This window comes from Epinephelus fuscoguttatus, linkage group LG21 (assembly GCF_011397635.1).
Source record: "Epinephelus fuscoguttatus linkage group LG21, E.fuscoguttatus.final_Chr_v1".
NCBI lineage: Eukaryota > Metazoa > Chordata > Actinopteri > Perciformes > Serranidae > Epinephelus > Epinephelus fuscoguttatus.
This window is the reverse complement of record NC_064772.1, coordinates 21,599,038-21,616,083: the sequence shown is the minus strand read 5'-3', so window position 1 is coordinate 21,616,083 and position 17,046 is coordinate 21,599,038. Positions and strand designations below refer to the sequence as shown.

Genomic DNA, 17,046 nt, shown 5'->3' with positions numbered 1-17,046 from the left:
GATTCTAATGGCTGGTATTGGATTAAGCTCTCCATCTTGAAAGCGTGGCTTGGCGGCAGGCCCCTCTGGAGTGGTGGCACCCGGTGGCAGAGGTAGTGACGTAGGTACGTGTAGCAGCAATGAATCACTGGAAGACAATGCCCCTCTCGCAGCCTGAGCTGTTTGCTGATGCACATTCATTGAAAACAACACAGGTCAGGAGGCAACCTGCTGGGGAATCATTAGTATGGTGCAATGTGCAGAAACAAAGTCAGCCCTGCAGACTGCACCAGAATATACCTGTTGTACACACAACTATTTGATGCTATTTGATTGTCCTGATTAGTCATCATTGTTGCATTATGGCACTGTAGCTGTTGTGAATTTGATCAAAAAGAGCTGTTAATGTAGTTTGTTGTTTAATATTTTTGTCATGTAAAGCACATTCAAATCTGATTCTGCACACATAAGTCTGAAAATGTGCTGTGACTGAGAGGCAGAAAAATGAAAATCAAAACTTATTGTGCCTTAATATTCAGTCTTTCACCTTTAGAAACCAAGAACCCCCGCAATTATTTTGAACTAACCCATTCAAGTGAAAATGCCAGCAGGTCTGGCACCTATAGGGCCTATTCTTAAAGCACAGAGGTAGACGCCTGGTGCACGCGCGCGCGCACACTCACATATGACTCATCTCATCTAAACTAAAGCACTTTGTCAGAGGCGTCCATTCACGTTACACCCATGCAAGAACGCGCAGACTCAATCTCGGCTTGGAGCGCGACACTTGTAGTGAGGTTGGCTATATAAGTCCATTCAGCATCTACTCTTTAAGTAACTATATACTTGTTTCTTCAAGGAAGTGAAGGAGGGCGGCATCTCGCCAACTACCTGGCAACCTGCAAGGCTGTACTGGACCTCCTCTAAAGATTGAAGGTAGGAATATCTGCATCAATTCTTTGGCATGTTACATTTTCTCGTTTTCTCAGCGCGACTTTAATCAGAAAGTGGATTTTTTTCCTTATTAATTGCACTGTATTTCAGTTATATAGTGCTGGTAACAACTTCCACAGTTTATCCATTACTGAGCCAAAAATCCAATCTCTCTTTACGCGCAATTATTCCACGTTACGGACGAATTAAAAAAGACCCATTTGTCTAATTACTACACATAAGGTTAATTTAAAAAAAATACCTCACAACAATAAATACACTGCAACACTCTTACTCATAGTTACCACACCGTGACATTAATACGATGCCTGTTTTACGTGCGTAAAGTCCTCATTACGCAGCACATTTCACACCAGAGTGGGGTTAAAAAATTAATCCAGGCGTTTGTTTTTCTCCTCAGATTCCTGCTGATATCCTGACATGAAGCTCAATTTACTTGGCACCACCGTGATTCTGCTAGTTGCCTTCTTACCGCGCTACGAATGTCGGGCTATTGAGAGCCCTGGCGGTGCCCTGCGCGTCCCAGCTCCCCAAACCCAAAGCTCCCAGCAGCAGCAACAGCAGCAGCAGTCTGGCCCCATCCTGGAGCGGCTTGGAGAGGAGTATTTCATCCGACTGGGCAACGGGGACTCTAACTCTTTCCCATCATCATCCATGTATCCCGGCGGATCACCTGCCATCTACAACAGAGCATTGCAACTCCAGCTGACGCGGCGTCTTTTACAAGGGAAAGTTGGGAACATCAGGGCGCTCATAAGCGGCTTCGGAGAGCGCGGGGACGACTCGATGGAGAGGGGAAGGAGGTCCGAGGACCCCCCGATATCCCTGGATCTGACCTTCCACCTGCTGCGGGAGATGATGGAGATGTCCAGGGCGGAACAGCTGGCTCAGCAGGCGCAGAACAACAGAAGAATGATGGAGCTCTTCGGGAAATGAAGACCTCTTTCCAGTCCGCCAAAGATCTCCCTTCTCTTTCTTTCTATTTTTTTTTTGCATTTCTACCATCAGCACAAACCATGCTCTGTACAATATAGTGCTGCTTTATCACTCTATGATTTATAGCTTTAACCTCAAACTATGGAGCGTAAGCAGGCTTGACTTATAATGATCCGATTGTACCTTGCCATTTTGATGTTGGTGTCAAATCTGTAGAATCACACGTTCTTCATGTTTGAGATGAAATACTTTTGGTTGAGACATGAAATACTGCATTGACAATTTTGTTTTAGATTATGAATCCCTGTATTTATGATATTTATGTTTGTTAATAAACTTATGTGCAACCAGTCATTTTCTGTTGTGCAAGAGAACATCTTATATTTTTTAATAAAAAATTAAAAGCAATGCTTACACTTCTCTGTGGATATCCTTACATGTAAGTTAATAATAACTCCCATGAAAACTAACTATCCCAAATTACTTTGATTACTAATTTGATTAACATACACTCTCCTAATGATTCTAGACATATAATCTTATATAGGAGAAAGTGAATATAAGTTTACAGTTAGTTGCTGAGAGCACAAAAGGCCACTGCATTTTGAGTCTTGCCTACACAAATATTGATTGATAGAGAAAGGTTTTTCTAACTGAATATAAAAACCTTAAATGGTGTAACCATGGCACTGCTCTGGAGCCAAGTCGTGGGTTAGCACCATGCCTCCTCTCTGACAACAAGAGCTGCAACAACAACAAAAAATTACCAAAAGATGTTTCTCAGGGTGCTGTAAGAGCGCCTGCAGTCATGCAGGTGAAGAGCACTCATACAGCGTCCTTTCTCCTAAACCCTTAATCCTCGAGAAGCAATTCTCATTAAACCGGCAAGAGGCAACCACAGACTGCTGAAAGATGCACCACTGATAGCTAATGAGTGTGAAAGACACGGTGTGTGTGCTTATCCATGTGTGTGTGTGCACGCTGTGCTGATCCTTGACCCACAGTGCAACTAAACAAGAGCTGTGGGTGTGAGTCATCCTTTTCTGTTTGGCCCACTTAGCAACTTGGGGCTTAGTGCTGCATTGAGCCCATTTGTAAAGGATCCAACTCGCTGAGAGACGGTGCACAATAATTAAATGGAACTCAATGGCGGACTACCTCAATAGTGGAGTCACAGCAAGGTGAGGCCATTGCAGGGCAGCAAATAGATAACTGAAGGTTTGAGGCATGCTGCAGACTCGTATGTGCAGCAGGTCGTAGGCAGGAATGGTGTCACGACCGTACTGTAGAGAAGAGCTGTGAGCAAGCTATAAGAATGGCAGTAATGGCTCTTCTATATGGGTTTCCTTTGAGGGGAATAATTGAAAAGAATGTGAAGACATATAGGGAGGAATAAAGAGATTTTTTCTTTTACACATGTGCACACACAGACACATAAATGGGTGGGGGTGTTTTACAAAATCTATTTCATTGGTATTTCAGTCCAGGCAGTGACCTAAAGTACAAAGACATTTTGTTTATCTGGTAAGATTTGAGAAATACTACTGTACAGTAGATGTTGTACAATTCAGTTTTAATGACACATGATATATAATACAACACAACATGGCATGATGCAATATTTTGTCCATATATGAAAATATACCTGTGTTACACAACAAAAAATATGACACATAATACAGGCTGTTACGTGTGTGAAACACTGAAATGTCACAGTGATAGTTTTTTACTCTGCCCCCCTACTCATAAAGTTATATCAGTCATAAAAAAGTATACGACCAGGAGGAAAACCTGAGGCCCTCTTGTCACGCTCGCTAATGATGTAGTTTAAGCAGTGAGTCACAAAGGTCAGCGATATTAAAAATGTATGAATTCTGGAAATAACCAATAGGCTGTCTGTCATTCAAAAAAGCGACTAAAGAAGGAAACTAAAATGTGTATTTAACCCGACAAAAAAGATCAGTCAGTATGCAGTGATGCACGCTAACACAATCACAATAACAGAGAAAGAAGGGAATTCAAACTTCCGTCTCTTCCTTTAGATCTACCTCAGCAACTCAGACTTTCCCTTCGGCGCAGATCTAAATCTGTCTCACTGTTCCCCAATCTGGGAGAAAAAAGCATCACAACTGACCTGAAATCAACATCTAGGAGCAGAACTTATCCTGCTCCTGGTTTGGGTGTTGTCTGGCGGCTGACAGCTAGGTCGAGGCAGAGCTCGTGGCTGTGCTTGGGGAGGAGTTACTCTGCTGGGGGGCAGAAGGTTGGATGGAGGCGGCTGTAACAGCACCGCCTCCCGAAACAGTCTGGGCTCCCTCTGCTTCCTGAGTGCCTGCATCTCCATCCTCATCCTCTTCATCCTCATCTTCATCATCTGTAAGGGAAATCAAAGTCAGATCACTACAAGTCAGAGCTGTAAGCAGTAAATTGCTGCCATCAACAGCTCTGTTGCTTCACCTTGGATAAAGTCAAGGCTGCGCAGGGCCTTGCCCTCTTTCTTGAAGTTGACGGTGTAATGATCCATATTCTCATAGCCACGCTCAACTTTGTCCAAGTGTGCTGTACTGGATGCTTCTTCAAGCCTGAGAGCAAAAGGTGCAGTTTGCATTATATATGGGATAAGAAAAATTCCCCCTCAGACAGTCAACACTTGTTATATATCAGTGATCTGTGATGATTAGCACATTCTGCACGTTATTTCTGGATGCCACAGCTAAAGATAGGGATTTGCCACATTTCACAGAGTTACTTTCGACAGCTCCAAGAGAGCAGGTGTGACCTCGCTGCATTAGGCTGGGGGTTTTAGGTGCAGATGTAAATTTGGTAAACCACGAAAAAAAGTGTGCAAACAACAAATGGCTCTAAAAAACAATAAAGACACAACAAGGAACAGCTTTTAATAGTTTTAAAGTTATAGTTTGGATCTTTTGAAGTGGGGTTGTGTGAGATACTTGTCTATAATACTACATACAGTAGATGATAGTCAGCACACCCCCAGTTTTGAGAGGCAGGCTGAAGTACTAACACAGGCGCTCACAATATTGCTGTGCTGTGGAGGGGACAGCGACAAAATGTATTTTAGCCATTTTAGCCAATTAAAAAGAGTCCTAACAAAAAAAAAAAAGCAATATCAGATTATATATATTTCACCACTCAACCTCACTGTCAGACAATGATTTCCAGGGGGAACTGAAGACTTTATATTTCTCTCTAAAATTGTAATTCAACATCACTAAACACATGACCTTCTCGTCTATGGCTGCTTTGATCAGTTAGTTTGTTTGTGTTACATTGCGACTAAGCCTTTTAAATGGGTTAATTCACATTCACCAAAGTCACACAATAACAAAAACTAACTAATGAAGGCAGGGCTAGATCAGCAGCTCCCTCGTTCAGCGAGCTAAAATAACTGTTTTTCTCAGAGGAATCTGGAGGCTTTGACGAGAGCATAGATGAGCAACTAAAGCTGTGACTGGCTCTCCCGTTTTAGGTAGCTGATATATTTTGTAGCTGATCCCATCCACAGCAGTACATTGCTTAGCTTCCATAGCAGTATTCTTGCCTGCTTCTCCAAACTGGGGGCGTGTTGACTAACATTTACTACATGTAATATACTCATAACAAATAAGTTCTGCATACAACGGCACTTAAAAAATCCGAACTATCCCTTTAAGTCAGACAGGATTTTTGCCTTAAAATGAAGATGTTATCTTTTTACATAGCACTCACTTTTTGAGGAGAGGCTTTGTGTTCTGAAAAAGACAAAAGCAAGAAAGATTAAATATTCATTCAACTCATATGTAAAATATTGATAATTGTGAGTTTATGCCAAAATGTTTTACCCTGTTTAGTACTGAGTCTGACCTGTAGAAATAAAGCCATTTCCGGCTCCTCCATAGTCTGGATACCCAGCTCCACCATCTTACAGCTCTCCTCCAGATGGTCCCCGTACTTCCTGGTCAGGCTCCTGATATAGTTCACCTTCTCATCCTGTTCGGCTGTCACCTTCTGACTCATCTCCCTTTTCTTCTCCTCAAGGACGGTATACAACTGGTCAAACTTCTCACACACCAGGGTCTTCTGCCTCCGACCATTCTCCTGTACATGAGTGAGAGACAGAAGGAGACACACACAGGGAAAGATTATAGATCTGAAAGTCCATACATATCAGTCGTTCCATGCATTTGTGTGAGTGAGAAATGCATGTAAATACAACTCTAGAGAAGAAGGAAAAGAGTACAGAATGTTGAAAATTTAAGATAGTAATGTTGCAATATATGAATGGTCACGTAGATACTGTAAACAACACATGATCTGGTGTGCCCATTAGGTAATGCCATATGCACAGGGAGGACAGTGAAGCTCATCCTGCATGTCCGTTCTGAGTGACGCCACTGAGGGTGACACATGGGGAACTGGAGCCCATCCAGCTTCCTCCCTGTGACCAACTGTGGCACGTGAACCATAGGAAAGCTGTCTGTTCTCCCTCCATCAATTACACTGCTCATTTTTAATGTCAATGGGCCTGAGGCAGAGCGGAGTGCACTGCTAAGTGCATATAGAAGAAAATGTGGAAAAGAGAGAGTAAGACAGACTGAGGCACCAAAACATTAATTTTCCCCTCTCCACATCTCTGTCTAAATCTCACAGACAGATAAAAGCAGACAGAAAGTGGCAGTGACAAGGACACATTACGTCTGTTTGAACGTCTGTGCAGGTGAGTGCAGGTGCATTAGCATGTGCACAGAGCGAGGCTTGCTGCGTGAGTGAGCGGCCAGGCGCTGCAGCAGTTGGACACTGACCTCTATGGCACGACAGGCTTCCTCTAGCTGACTAATGATGCCTTGCATCCTGTCGTTGTTACCAACCATCATGGCAATCCCGTCGCTCAGCTCCGTCTGGGGGGCAAGGACATGGCAGAGTAAATACCTGAGATAAACTGTGATTCAAATCTGGGACAAAGTTATAAGGCATGTAAATGTTCTCCACAGTGAACCTTTGTCAGATTGAGATTTTAACGTTTACTTTTTAACACAAACACATATTTCTGTTTCTAATAATCTTATAATTGACTGTATTCATGATCTCCATGAGTATCTCAAGCCTCACCTTCTTTGTCTGGTAGATGCTGGTGATGGGCGCCACCTCACAGTCTTTGTGAGCTCCGAATACCTTACACATGGAGCATGTGGGCACACCATGGGTCACACAGTAAATGTTGATCTTTTCGTCCTCATGAACATCACACATGGGCGTTTCTTCTTTTCTCTCTGGCGCTGGCTTGCTGCTGTTGAGGTTTGAAGAAAACAGTGGCATCCACCTGTCAGGCTGTACATTTCAGTGCATACTGATGTGACATGTAATGTCAGTTTGATAATGTCACAGGTACACATCTCAGTAGTTTATTGATGATCCATCAGTCTTGCTTTGCCATGCAGATGGACTGTCAGCACTGTAATCAATACAAGGCTATTACACTGGGTTATAAACAGGTGTGGGCGGAGGTATAATAGCAGCATGTTTGGTTTCAGTGGATTTCTATCTTTTATGAATGCCTCATAATTACATTGTCAGGGCAATTTATCCCATACAAATCATTCAAGATGTCAGTTAATTGTCTGTAAAGTATTTAACTTACATTAATGCCACAAAATTTTGATCCAGTATGAGGCTGAGCATTCTGAGAGTGTGAGTGTTGTGGATCTTATGTCATACAAGCCTTTCGGCTATTCAGCCAACAACTCAGATCAGTAAAATTCTCTGTGTAGACAGATGACTAAAACTAAAACCTCCTGTCATCCACTCCAGCTCTCTGACTCAGAGGCCACTGGCACTGAGGCCACACCAGTAACCGCTACACTCCCGGCCATCACACTAGTAGTTTATCCTTATTCTCCTACCTCTATTCACTGTCCGCAGGGTTAACGACAGCTTTAACTGATAAACAAAGCTTTTCTCTGAACTGTGAAGAGACCACAAGAGAAACTGAGCACATCTGAGTATCTGATTTGTTTCACCTGCTGGACTCCTGTTTGAACATGTCGATGATGTTCTCAACCAGCAAGTTCCTCTGCAGCCCGTAAACACCGTGTCTGTCCAGAACCACCTCATGTCTGCAGGACGGGCATCGGAAGCGGCCGCCAGACGACAGTGAGCCAGCTCTCGTTGGAAGGTACGGGTTTGAAGCCTGTAAAGCATCACCATTCAAACCTCAAATTTAGTACAATGGCACAAAGATTATCTCTTCTGTAAAAAAAATAACTGTTAATCCAATGAACTCACAGTCCATAATACGAAAGTCAAACCTCATCAGGTTTTAATTGATTAATAATGTTTGTAAACATGACCTCACCTGTTCAAATGTTGAGTTGTGACACAGACAATGCTATTTTCTATCAAAAACTCTTCAATTACATAAGAATATTACCTATTGTACATATAGGTTGTCCAATCAGTTACTGGTTTGGCCTTTTACACATAACAAATGTAGGGCAAATTCATAAAACTATCAATGGTTCAAATGACATGGGCTGTGGAGATGTTTCTATGAAACAAAAAGTGCTCTTCAAGTTTATAAAAACCTTTTCTCTTAATGCTAAAAACTAATCAGAGACATTTTGTTCAGTTGCTTACCTGAAAAACATCATTGGCACATTTCCTGCAGAGGTTGTGCTGGCATGGCAGGATAACCACAGGCTTTGTAAACATTTCCAGGCATATGGGACAAATCAGCTGTTTCTCCAAGTTATCCATGGTATTCATTTTTGAAAAAAGCGCTTTCAGAAATACAGAAAGCACTATCAAAAACCTGTATTTGATACGACCTCTAAAGCTGGTGATGTTAGAAATTTAGAGTCCGTTTCTGAGAGCAGTCTACAGTAGGCCTGAGTCACTCTGAGGAGTAGGCCTGCTGCTCTTGTCCTAGGGAGTGTGGGCTCCTATCTAGCTGGTGTCAGTTCTGTTTTTAGCAACTATTGCTGTCACGTCTACGGTTGCCATTTTTACCCTGCCCTTATTTGAAACTGAGCAGTGCAATACTGAACAGCTGCCTACCAAACTCTTCATCCTCCCCTACACTGCCATCAGAGGTGGCTGGGGGTCCGTGCAGTGGGTGCTTTAGGGGGGTGGAGGCTTTATATCACATCCAAAAAAACTGTTACTGCCCAATGAAAGGGGGCTATCAGAAATATATGGGGTTATGTAAAATTTTGCATAAGCAATAAGCTCCTAACAAATTTATTTTTGCCTGCCATCAAAGAGCAGATTTTATGATTTTAATTATGTATCCATGACTTAGTTCTCATAATCTTTTCTAAACAATAATAGAAAGTAGCTTTAACTGTAACTTGTATACTAAAAAGCCATGTGCTAAAGTATGCCATAAACGTCTTTCAACATTTACCATGTAAAACGTTAGCCTGGCGCTAATGCTGTTTTCTAGATAGCTTTCAGTAGAGTCCCTAGCTAGCACTGCTAGCACCGTTAGCATCATAGCAAGTGACGGCAGACGTCGAAAGCGACTTCGTGACGAACTTTAAAGCAGGTGGGACGATGTCCGTGCCCACCACAGGTAACAAAGTTAGCTATAACCTTATCTACCTTTATACAATTAATAGGAAGAGAACGATATTTTCCGCTGCATTCAACACACTAAGCAAAATTAGTTAAGAAGCTGTGGTTCAGTAACGTTTTTTTAGCTAGCTAAGAGTTCTTTGCACTTTGACAGCCAGCTAGCTAATGCTAAAGCTAACGTTACCTTACCACCCGTGAAATTTGTGACCAGTCTGTCCTGTTGTTGTCACTTCATCATTAACGTAGGCAGTAAAACAAGCAACCACGAAGGGATTATTTGGCTCTCTATTGTTGCTGTTACGTGAACATAAAGTACAATGAAGTCAAAGGGGATTAAAAAGTTTCCTTGGAGAATGCGGGCATCGATCCCGCTACCTCTCGCATGCTAAGCGAGCGCTCTACCATTTGAGCTAATTCCCCTTCGATAGTCAGTTCCTCACTTCTATGTATTTCAATAAACGCCTTTTTCATGTTTGTGGTTGAAATAATGAAAATTATGTTTAACTTTTTGTCATATGTGACATATATGAGCTACGGTAGTTTAAGCGTCATACGGAGAAATAGAAGGCTAACCTAGAATTAATTTCCCTAACATTAGCTAGCTAGCTAAACGTCTGTAGCGAACTAGCAGCTAACTTCAACGTTCATGAACAATGGGAGGATTTTACAGCAGTAACTGTTGGTTTTCGTTGATTCTCGCTCTCCTAATGATAGTTGACCTCATAAGTCAGTGTAACAGCAACTCTTAAGCCCGAGTTGAAATGATTTCAGTTGGAGCAGACGCGAGTTTGCGTCGAATACAGCGAAAATGTGTTCGACGGTTTCGGTTTATTTATCTATACACTTTTTAACATTATATTCATACATGTAGACACAACCTTTGCTGTGGTTTTATAAAAAATGTAATGGTCACAGTGTATAGTAACTCCCTTCGATAGCTCAGTTGGTAGAGCGGAGGACTGTAGTGAGTACATGGTAATCCTTAGGTCGCTGGTTCGAATCCGGCTCGAAGGAGAGATGTTTTTCGCGAAATGCATTATGGTATTATTCCTCAGTCTTGTAAACGTGTATATCTAGTGGCAGTGTTAGAACAAAAAAAACAAAAACAAAAAACAGCCCTGAACAAGTGATACGCCCACAAGTCAAGGGTTGTATTTACTTTTTTTTTTACACATAAAGTGTAAGCAAATAACTGTCTTGCTTAGGAGAAGTTCAAATACAACTATTTTCTTTTCTTCAGTATCACAGGTTATATCGAGGAAGGAGTTGGAGAGATCCTCATTACTTATTACCACACCTGTCCCCGTTAACACTGCAAAAATTGGACAGTGGTTGACAATGTGAGTAGATACTTTGGTTAAAAGTTCTTAGTTTTTAATCACCAGACAAGAAGGTTAGATTACAAATATTAAGCACTACTGTGATTGCATTGGACGTCTTGTCGGTAAGCATACAGAATGCTTCATGCTAGGCAATCTGCATGTTAAATGAAAAATGATCACACCTGCAAGCTCGCTGTTCAAAAGTTAATAGTTAATCTGTGATTTTAGTGTCTGATTTGGTGGCAATTTGGGATGAAACCAAACATTATCATTTGCTTTGACTGTGAAATGTCTTATAAATATGTTGCAAACATATTTAAATGCATAACTCATATATAGCAATTAGCAGTTGTGTTTAGGGCTGCAGAGAGCGTCACACATTAATAAGCTGTCTTTTTTCTGCATGCTTACACAAATGCTGTCATCTGTGCGGTGGTTCTTATCAGCAGCAGTATCGTTATTTTAAATTAGGAACTGAAATGTCTGTCCTTCGGTAATAGAATGTTTGATTTTAAATATGTGTTGGGCTGTTTTAATTTATTTACATACATTTATTAGGTCTGGATGTCTTCTCAGTGATGTACAGATGAAGGGAATCCTTCAAAGTGAGGACATTTTACTGGTCTTTACAGGTTAAAGAAAATTTTCCTGAGTTAAAAACTCTATGTTTTTAGGTTTCATGATGTGTTTCAGAAAAATATCAATTAAAGGTACAATATGTAAACAAATTGCTGCGGTTACTGTCGGTGTTTTTATTGAAAACATTACTTGTTGATTTTCTTTTTCCAACAAGAATCTTACCCAAAAATATATTTTTTGCCCATTTATTTATCTACTCATACTGTTGGGTTACTACAATACTATTCAACTACACAGGGGTCCAGGGAGCTGTATTAGTTGTGAAGTTCCCTGTGGGTTTTTTCCAATGATAGGTTACATTTTAAGATACTGTTTAAGTCTGTGTCAGTACACACAGGATCATCAAAGTTCTGGCAATTTATGACCCATTTAAGCACACCTTGTGTAGGTTTTCATCTGACTTCTTTTTCTTTGACTCATACAATAAGACACCTGCCTTCTTTGCACCTTTATTCACTTTATGATATGGTCACGAGGCTGTGCGCACACAATGCTTTTGTCACACAGGCACGTCAGAGTCAGTGAGTCATATTCAAACAATTTACACAGATGTTATCACTGAAAATGAATGACTGTCATTCCTCAGCTCCCCTCTCTAATTTGCCTCTCTTTGTGTATTTTGGTGTCCACCCAGGGACAACAGACCACACGTTGGGAACTGCAGCTGGAAAGACACTTTAAGCATGCACCCAGTTAACGTCTTAAAGGTGAGAATTATGCCCTAATAATACAGAAAGGCAAATCAAACTAGAGTCACCTTTATATACAACTTTTCACATTGAGTTTCTTGTGATTTGTAAATCTGTGAAAGTGTAAAATAGCAAACATTGCTCTTTGCCATTAAATACGGTAAGTATAGGCATGTGCGTTTCACCTGATTTTCCTTTCTGTATGTATATTTTTCATGTGATCTACAACAAACAATGTTTTCCTGTAGCGTTGTAAAGCTGTGGGCACACACCACTTCATTTAATACTAATATGGTTACATATTCATTAACAACAAGCAGAGACTGCTCAAATGCTCACCATTTGGATGGCTCGATTAAGAAGATGTCCTGGGTTATGCTTTTGTGATTGAATTCCTAATTTTTAAGCCATTACTGTCTGACTCATACTATTGCAGTGTCTGTCGGTAAAAGTGCAATTAAGATTGAAGATTGACAAATTAAGAGCAATATGAGGATTTCTTAAAGATGAAAAGTTGATGTGAATACCAGACAGAAGCTGACGGCTTAAAGAGCTCAGTGTGACCCTCCTGTTCCTCTCTTTTGTTCGGTGGTGGTGTTTTGATTATATAGTAAAAGGGTCTGCAGGTACATTCAAGGCCACAAAATACACACATACACTCGCACACAACCACACACATAAAGGTCTACAAGCTCATAAGCAAGATAAAAGTGTGTATGGGACCAGAATAGGGAGCAGAGCAAAGGGTGCCATCTGTTCTGTTGTATGAATATTTCAGTTAGGTGGAAGTCATATTGTATTCATACAGATGGTAAGCAGTCGTTGCCTGAGATTTAAAAGGTCTTTGTAAGCATGTTCAGATAATGTGGTCTATTTCTAATTTTTCACATTTGTCCTAAAATGACCCACCAAAAGGGAATTATTGACCTTGAAACATCACTTAGGATGTGAACATATCCTAATACTAGAACATATCCTGAACAATTAGAAATACTGTCGCCTGCAAATTTAATCCTGTAAAAAATATAACTAGTAATGAACTAATACTGGTACAAACCTCATAGTAATTGTAAAGCTATTAGTTATGTAATGGAGATTTCCTTGGGATTAACACAAAAAAATAAGTACATACATAAAAGGAATTGTGTAATGATAAAAGATAGCAAATTCAAATTTTAAGTAGAGGAAGTTGTTATTATCATAGTTGGTATTTCCCACATTATTTTATAATGTCAAGGACAGAGTTGAGACATGATTCTTTATCACGAAAAGTGAAAAGAAAATTAAGTTTGCAAAAACATAAGGTGTTCATGGTTGCAAAAGATTTTTATGATTATGGACAATTTACAGCATATGTAATCTATAAATATGGTGATTTTAAATGTTACAAAGTACAAAAACACTCTTTAGTACAAGTTGAAAAGGTACAAGTACACAGCAAAGATTTTAAAATACAGTAACAGGAGTAAATGTAGTTAGTTAATCTCCTGTTTTTCTTTCTTCAGGGTTTGAAATTAACACCTGCCAAGCTCCAGATGCAGGTAGATTTTTGATTTGATGAGTAAATCTCTTTGCAGGCTATCCACCACATTGGTGAGTAAATGTTTGTACCAAAATAGTAATGTGATAAAAAAAGAAACCAATGCTGTGTGTTTGTACCACATTTTGGTCTCATTTAGAGGCACTCCTCTGCTCTAAGTGTGCACACACACAAACACTACAGATGTGCTTTTCTGCACATCTAAAGGGCATCCCAAAGTTAACTGTCTTGAGCACTCTAGAACACACTATGGGACATCAGCTGATAAGCTTAACTCTCACTTGCAGCCAGTCTGCTGTTAGCCACCGTTGTGGCCACACTTATGTAGGTAATAAGACGGAGGCTCCGTAGTCTGCACATACACTGCAAAGTCTTTATGGCCTCCCACATTGTAAGCAGCAGCACATGACAGCTTCAATCCTTCCATTCTTACCTTTCAAAATAAAAGCTCTACCATATATACATACTGAGGCTGTGATGATGAATTTTTCAATGTTTTACAATCATTTTGCTTTAAATTTTGTTCTGGCCTCTCCTTAAGTTTGTATTCATCACAATACCTTAACTCAATGAAATGTACTGAAAAAAAATGTATATGTGACACAAAAAGGCAATTTACTATCCCTGCTGGTAAAAAATTTGCTTGGTGCGTGGATTTTTTCATCACTAGTTCCTTTGGCTGGCTAGATAAAAACTAAATTTTGAACACTGTTGTTTAAGTGGACAAACTAAAACTTAATTACAGGTCTAGTTTCTGTAAACTCTTTATGCTGCTGGTAAAAAATTTGCTTGGTGCGTGGATTTTTTCATCACTACTTCCTTTGGCTGGCTAGATAAAAACTAAATTTTGAACACTGTTGTTTAAGTGAACAAACTAAAACTTAATTACAGGTCTAGTTTCTGTAAACTCTTTATGCTTTGGCAAGTTTTGACAAGCAGACAACTGTGCAGAATGTATGATAGTGTGAGAATGTTTACACTATGTCCATGTGTACCTATAAGACTTCCCAATGGCCTCTTATGTGCAGGACTTCTGCATATCCTGAGGTAGACAACCTTTCTTTCCTCACCTCTGATATCCTTCTGTATCATTACCTGCTGAAAAGAAGCTAGGAAAATGACCATGTACTGAAAATCTAACCAGGCATTACAAAATAATACTACACTTTTAAATGAAAATACAGGTATGTTTTACTTGTGTAATCATAATTGTCATACCTGTATTGTACTCACGTATTATCAGTGGTTGTCAAGATGCCAGTGCCTTTCCTTCTGGAAGGACTTGTTTGAAACTTCTCAATGTCCTGGCAGTCTATTCCAACTAATTGCCACATTTTTAGGACAAAATGTCTTTTAGAAGCAGCAACTGCTTAGATAGTTGACACCTGAATCAGATCAGGAAGGGCAAATATTATTCACTCCACTTCAGCTACAACAATTTATAAGCCAGTATTTTATTAACAGACATTTAGGTGGACTTCATTTTTCATGTTTTAAACATGTTGAACCAAGCAGTCTTTGTTCAACTATGTAAAGCTACTGTACTGTAAAAACAAACACACACAGTACAAAAACACAAAAAGAGATGTACTGACCAAAAATGAAAGCACATTTACACTATAGCCACATCTTATTTTACTTTAAATGCAACACCATACTGAGTGGTCACAGGTAACAAGGCTGCAGAAGGGACCGCTGTAAGCTTATTCTGGTCACACTTACATTAATATCTGCAGCACATGACATATCACACGTGCACCTTCAATTCTGCAAATGCCTGACAACACTGTCACTGACATGTAGCCACTTGACAATAAGAAAGATGAAATCAAACAGACAGATGCCCACATGGAGTTTTATGTAACATCCTCTCCCGTACAATGACGTAAAAGAGACGTCAGTCTGGTTTAACAGGCGCTACTGCAGCTCATGGTCATGGGAAACTGAGATGTGCTAAGCATTCAAGTGCCGCTCTTAGCCTGGCTTAAACCTCACACCCTCTGCACCATGAGAAGTGCAGTCCACAATGTCTCATCTTTAAGACTTTAATTCAAAGTGTAGCAAAGCAGGGTGATTTCAACATCCAGCAGCTGGGTGTATACACACCAAGAGCCTGCCTGCATCAGTCAGGTTACACAAGGGTACAGTAAACAGGCAGAATGCTGGCACTTTTATGAATCCTTTTGCTCTCATGGATGTTTGAAGTTATTTTTAAGATGTGGTTACATGTACAGCTCAATCACTGAATAGCTTTTAGCTTGTGGCTGAGATTTAGAAAGGTGTAGTGCAAAGTCATCAACAAGTTTTCTTTGATGCAGAGTCACCATGAAAAAGGCAAGCAATTCCCACAGTTTTTGGTTATTCATTCTGAAAATTGTGCACATGTAAAATATTCTGACAACACGCATCCTGTGGGATTGGCCAATTACTTACTATTTAAAGCGTTTCAACAAATGTTAGGCATTCATATCTTCATATCAATTTATTTTTATCATGTATTTTTTTTATCTTTTAATTAGATAGCACCAGTGTAGTTTCAGGGAGAGACAAATGTCTCCTGTCAGACATCCCATTAGCGCTAATTTATGAGCTTAAGTATGACAGGACATTAATCAGCGAGAGTTCAGATTATGCTGTTGTTGCTGCTGCTGTTACTATTTTATTCTATTTTCTTAATCATTAGATTTGTTTTCGTTAATCAGTGCCAATCCATAAACATCCTGAATGTTAATGCTGATCAAAGGAGCAACATACTGTACATTGTACCACAGAGCTGCGACAGTAAAGCCCACCAGTCTGTACCACAGTAAAAGAGTGCTATCTAGTGGCAGAAAGAGGGCAAGATATGTCCAGTAGATAGACTACTGCATACTGACATCACTGCAGTCGTCACCAAATAGGGGTTACACTGTACTTGTGGTTATGTTATTGCATTTACATTTTATGATTCATACTGCTTTCAATTTGTTTGTAGATGGAAACAAGATTTGTCACTTCAGTAACACATGAATAACAAATTAATCTGCAACACGCTGATGCTATGTGGGACTCAGTCAATAGGTTTAGCACTTCTGGATTTATTAGTTTACACTAGAACTACATTCTTTTTCCCATTGCACATATCCAAGTCTGGAAATACGAATTTGAGGTGTTAACACAAGGTGCCAGGTGTGCAACATTTGCTTATATTTGGCAGGCATTATAAAGTGTAGTCGTCACTTTATTGCAGAATCAAAATTCAGTTTCACTGCACAATTAAGTCTTCTGATTACAAAGTAGGAATCCTGCTCTTTAAAGTATCTGTGAAATATACTGTTAGTCCTTTTTAATCCCACAAGCACACTGTCCTTGTAAGCACTCCTTTTCACCACAAGGTGGCTCTAAATACACACAATACGTTTAAAGGTGTTGGTAA

General features: G+C 40.0%; 3 protein-coding genes and 2 non-coding genes across 9 annotated transcripts in view; 3 read left to right on the top strand and 2 right to left on the bottom strand.

The window, feature by feature from the left end:
- Window positions 1–715: 715 nt before the first annotated feature.
- On the top strand, window positions 716–2,191 carry crhb (corticotropin releasing hormone b). The gene is made up of 2 exons (XM_049565023.1): window positions 716–915; window positions 1,334–2,191. Exon 2 carries the CDS (start codon window positions 1,354–1,356, stop codon window positions 1,867–1,869), a length of 516 nt encoding a protein of 171 aa, XP_049420980.1. The 5' UTR covers window positions 716–915; window positions 1,334–1,353; the 3' UTR covers window positions 1,870–2,191.
- A 1,117-nt stretch (window positions 2,192–3,308) lies between these two features.
- On the bottom strand, window positions 3,309–8,802 carry trim55b (tripartite motif containing 55b). Of its 2 annotated transcripts, none has more exons than XM_049564898.1 (8): window positions 8,503–8,802; window positions 7,887–8,056; window positions 6,979–7,153; window positions 6,672–6,767; window positions 5,734–5,967; window positions 5,599–5,621; window positions 4,327–4,451; window positions 3,309–4,243 (listed from the first exon to the last, which is right to left on the bottom strand). In XM_049564898.1, exons 1-8 carry the CDS (start codon window positions 8,629–8,631, stop codon window positions 4,071–4,073), a joined length of 1,125 nt encoding a protein of 374 aa, XP_049420855.1. In that variant the 5' UTR covers window positions 8,632–8,802; the 3' UTR covers window positions 3,309–4,070. The 2 variants fall into 2 exon arrangements, with proteins under 2 accessions (XP_049420855.1, XP_049420854.1); XM_049564897.1 differs by having other exon boundaries at window positions 6,979–7,156; window positions 8,503–8,793.
- Window positions 8,803–9,273: 471 nt separating this feature from the next.
- Window positions 9,274–17,046, top strand: part of pde7a (phosphodiesterase 7A) — a 33,292-nt gene continuing 25,519 nt past the window's right edge. For all 4 annotated transcript variants that reach the window (XM_049564891.1, XM_049564890.1, XM_049564889.1 and 1 more), the window contains exons 1-3: window positions 9,274–9,439; window positions 10,682–10,781; window positions 12,037–12,109. In XM_049564891.1, coding sequence (XP_049420848.1) covers window positions 9,421–9,439; window positions 10,682–10,781; window positions 12,037–12,109 — 192 coding nt within the window. In that variant the 5' untranslated portion in view covers window positions 9,274–9,420. The remainder of the gene's footprint in view (window positions 9,440–10,681; window positions 10,782–12,036; window positions 12,110–17,046) is intronic.
- On the bottom strand, window positions 9,789–9,861 carry trnaa-agc (transfer RNA alanine (anticodon AGC)). The gene has a single exon. It is a non-coding gene; the product is annotated as a tRNA-Ala (tRNA).
- trnay-gua (transfer RNA tyrosine (anticodon GUA)) lies at window positions 10,370–10,455 on the top strand. Its single transcript is given in 2 exon segments — window positions 10,370–10,406; window positions 10,420–10,455. It is a non-coding gene; the product is annotated as a tRNA-Tyr (tRNA).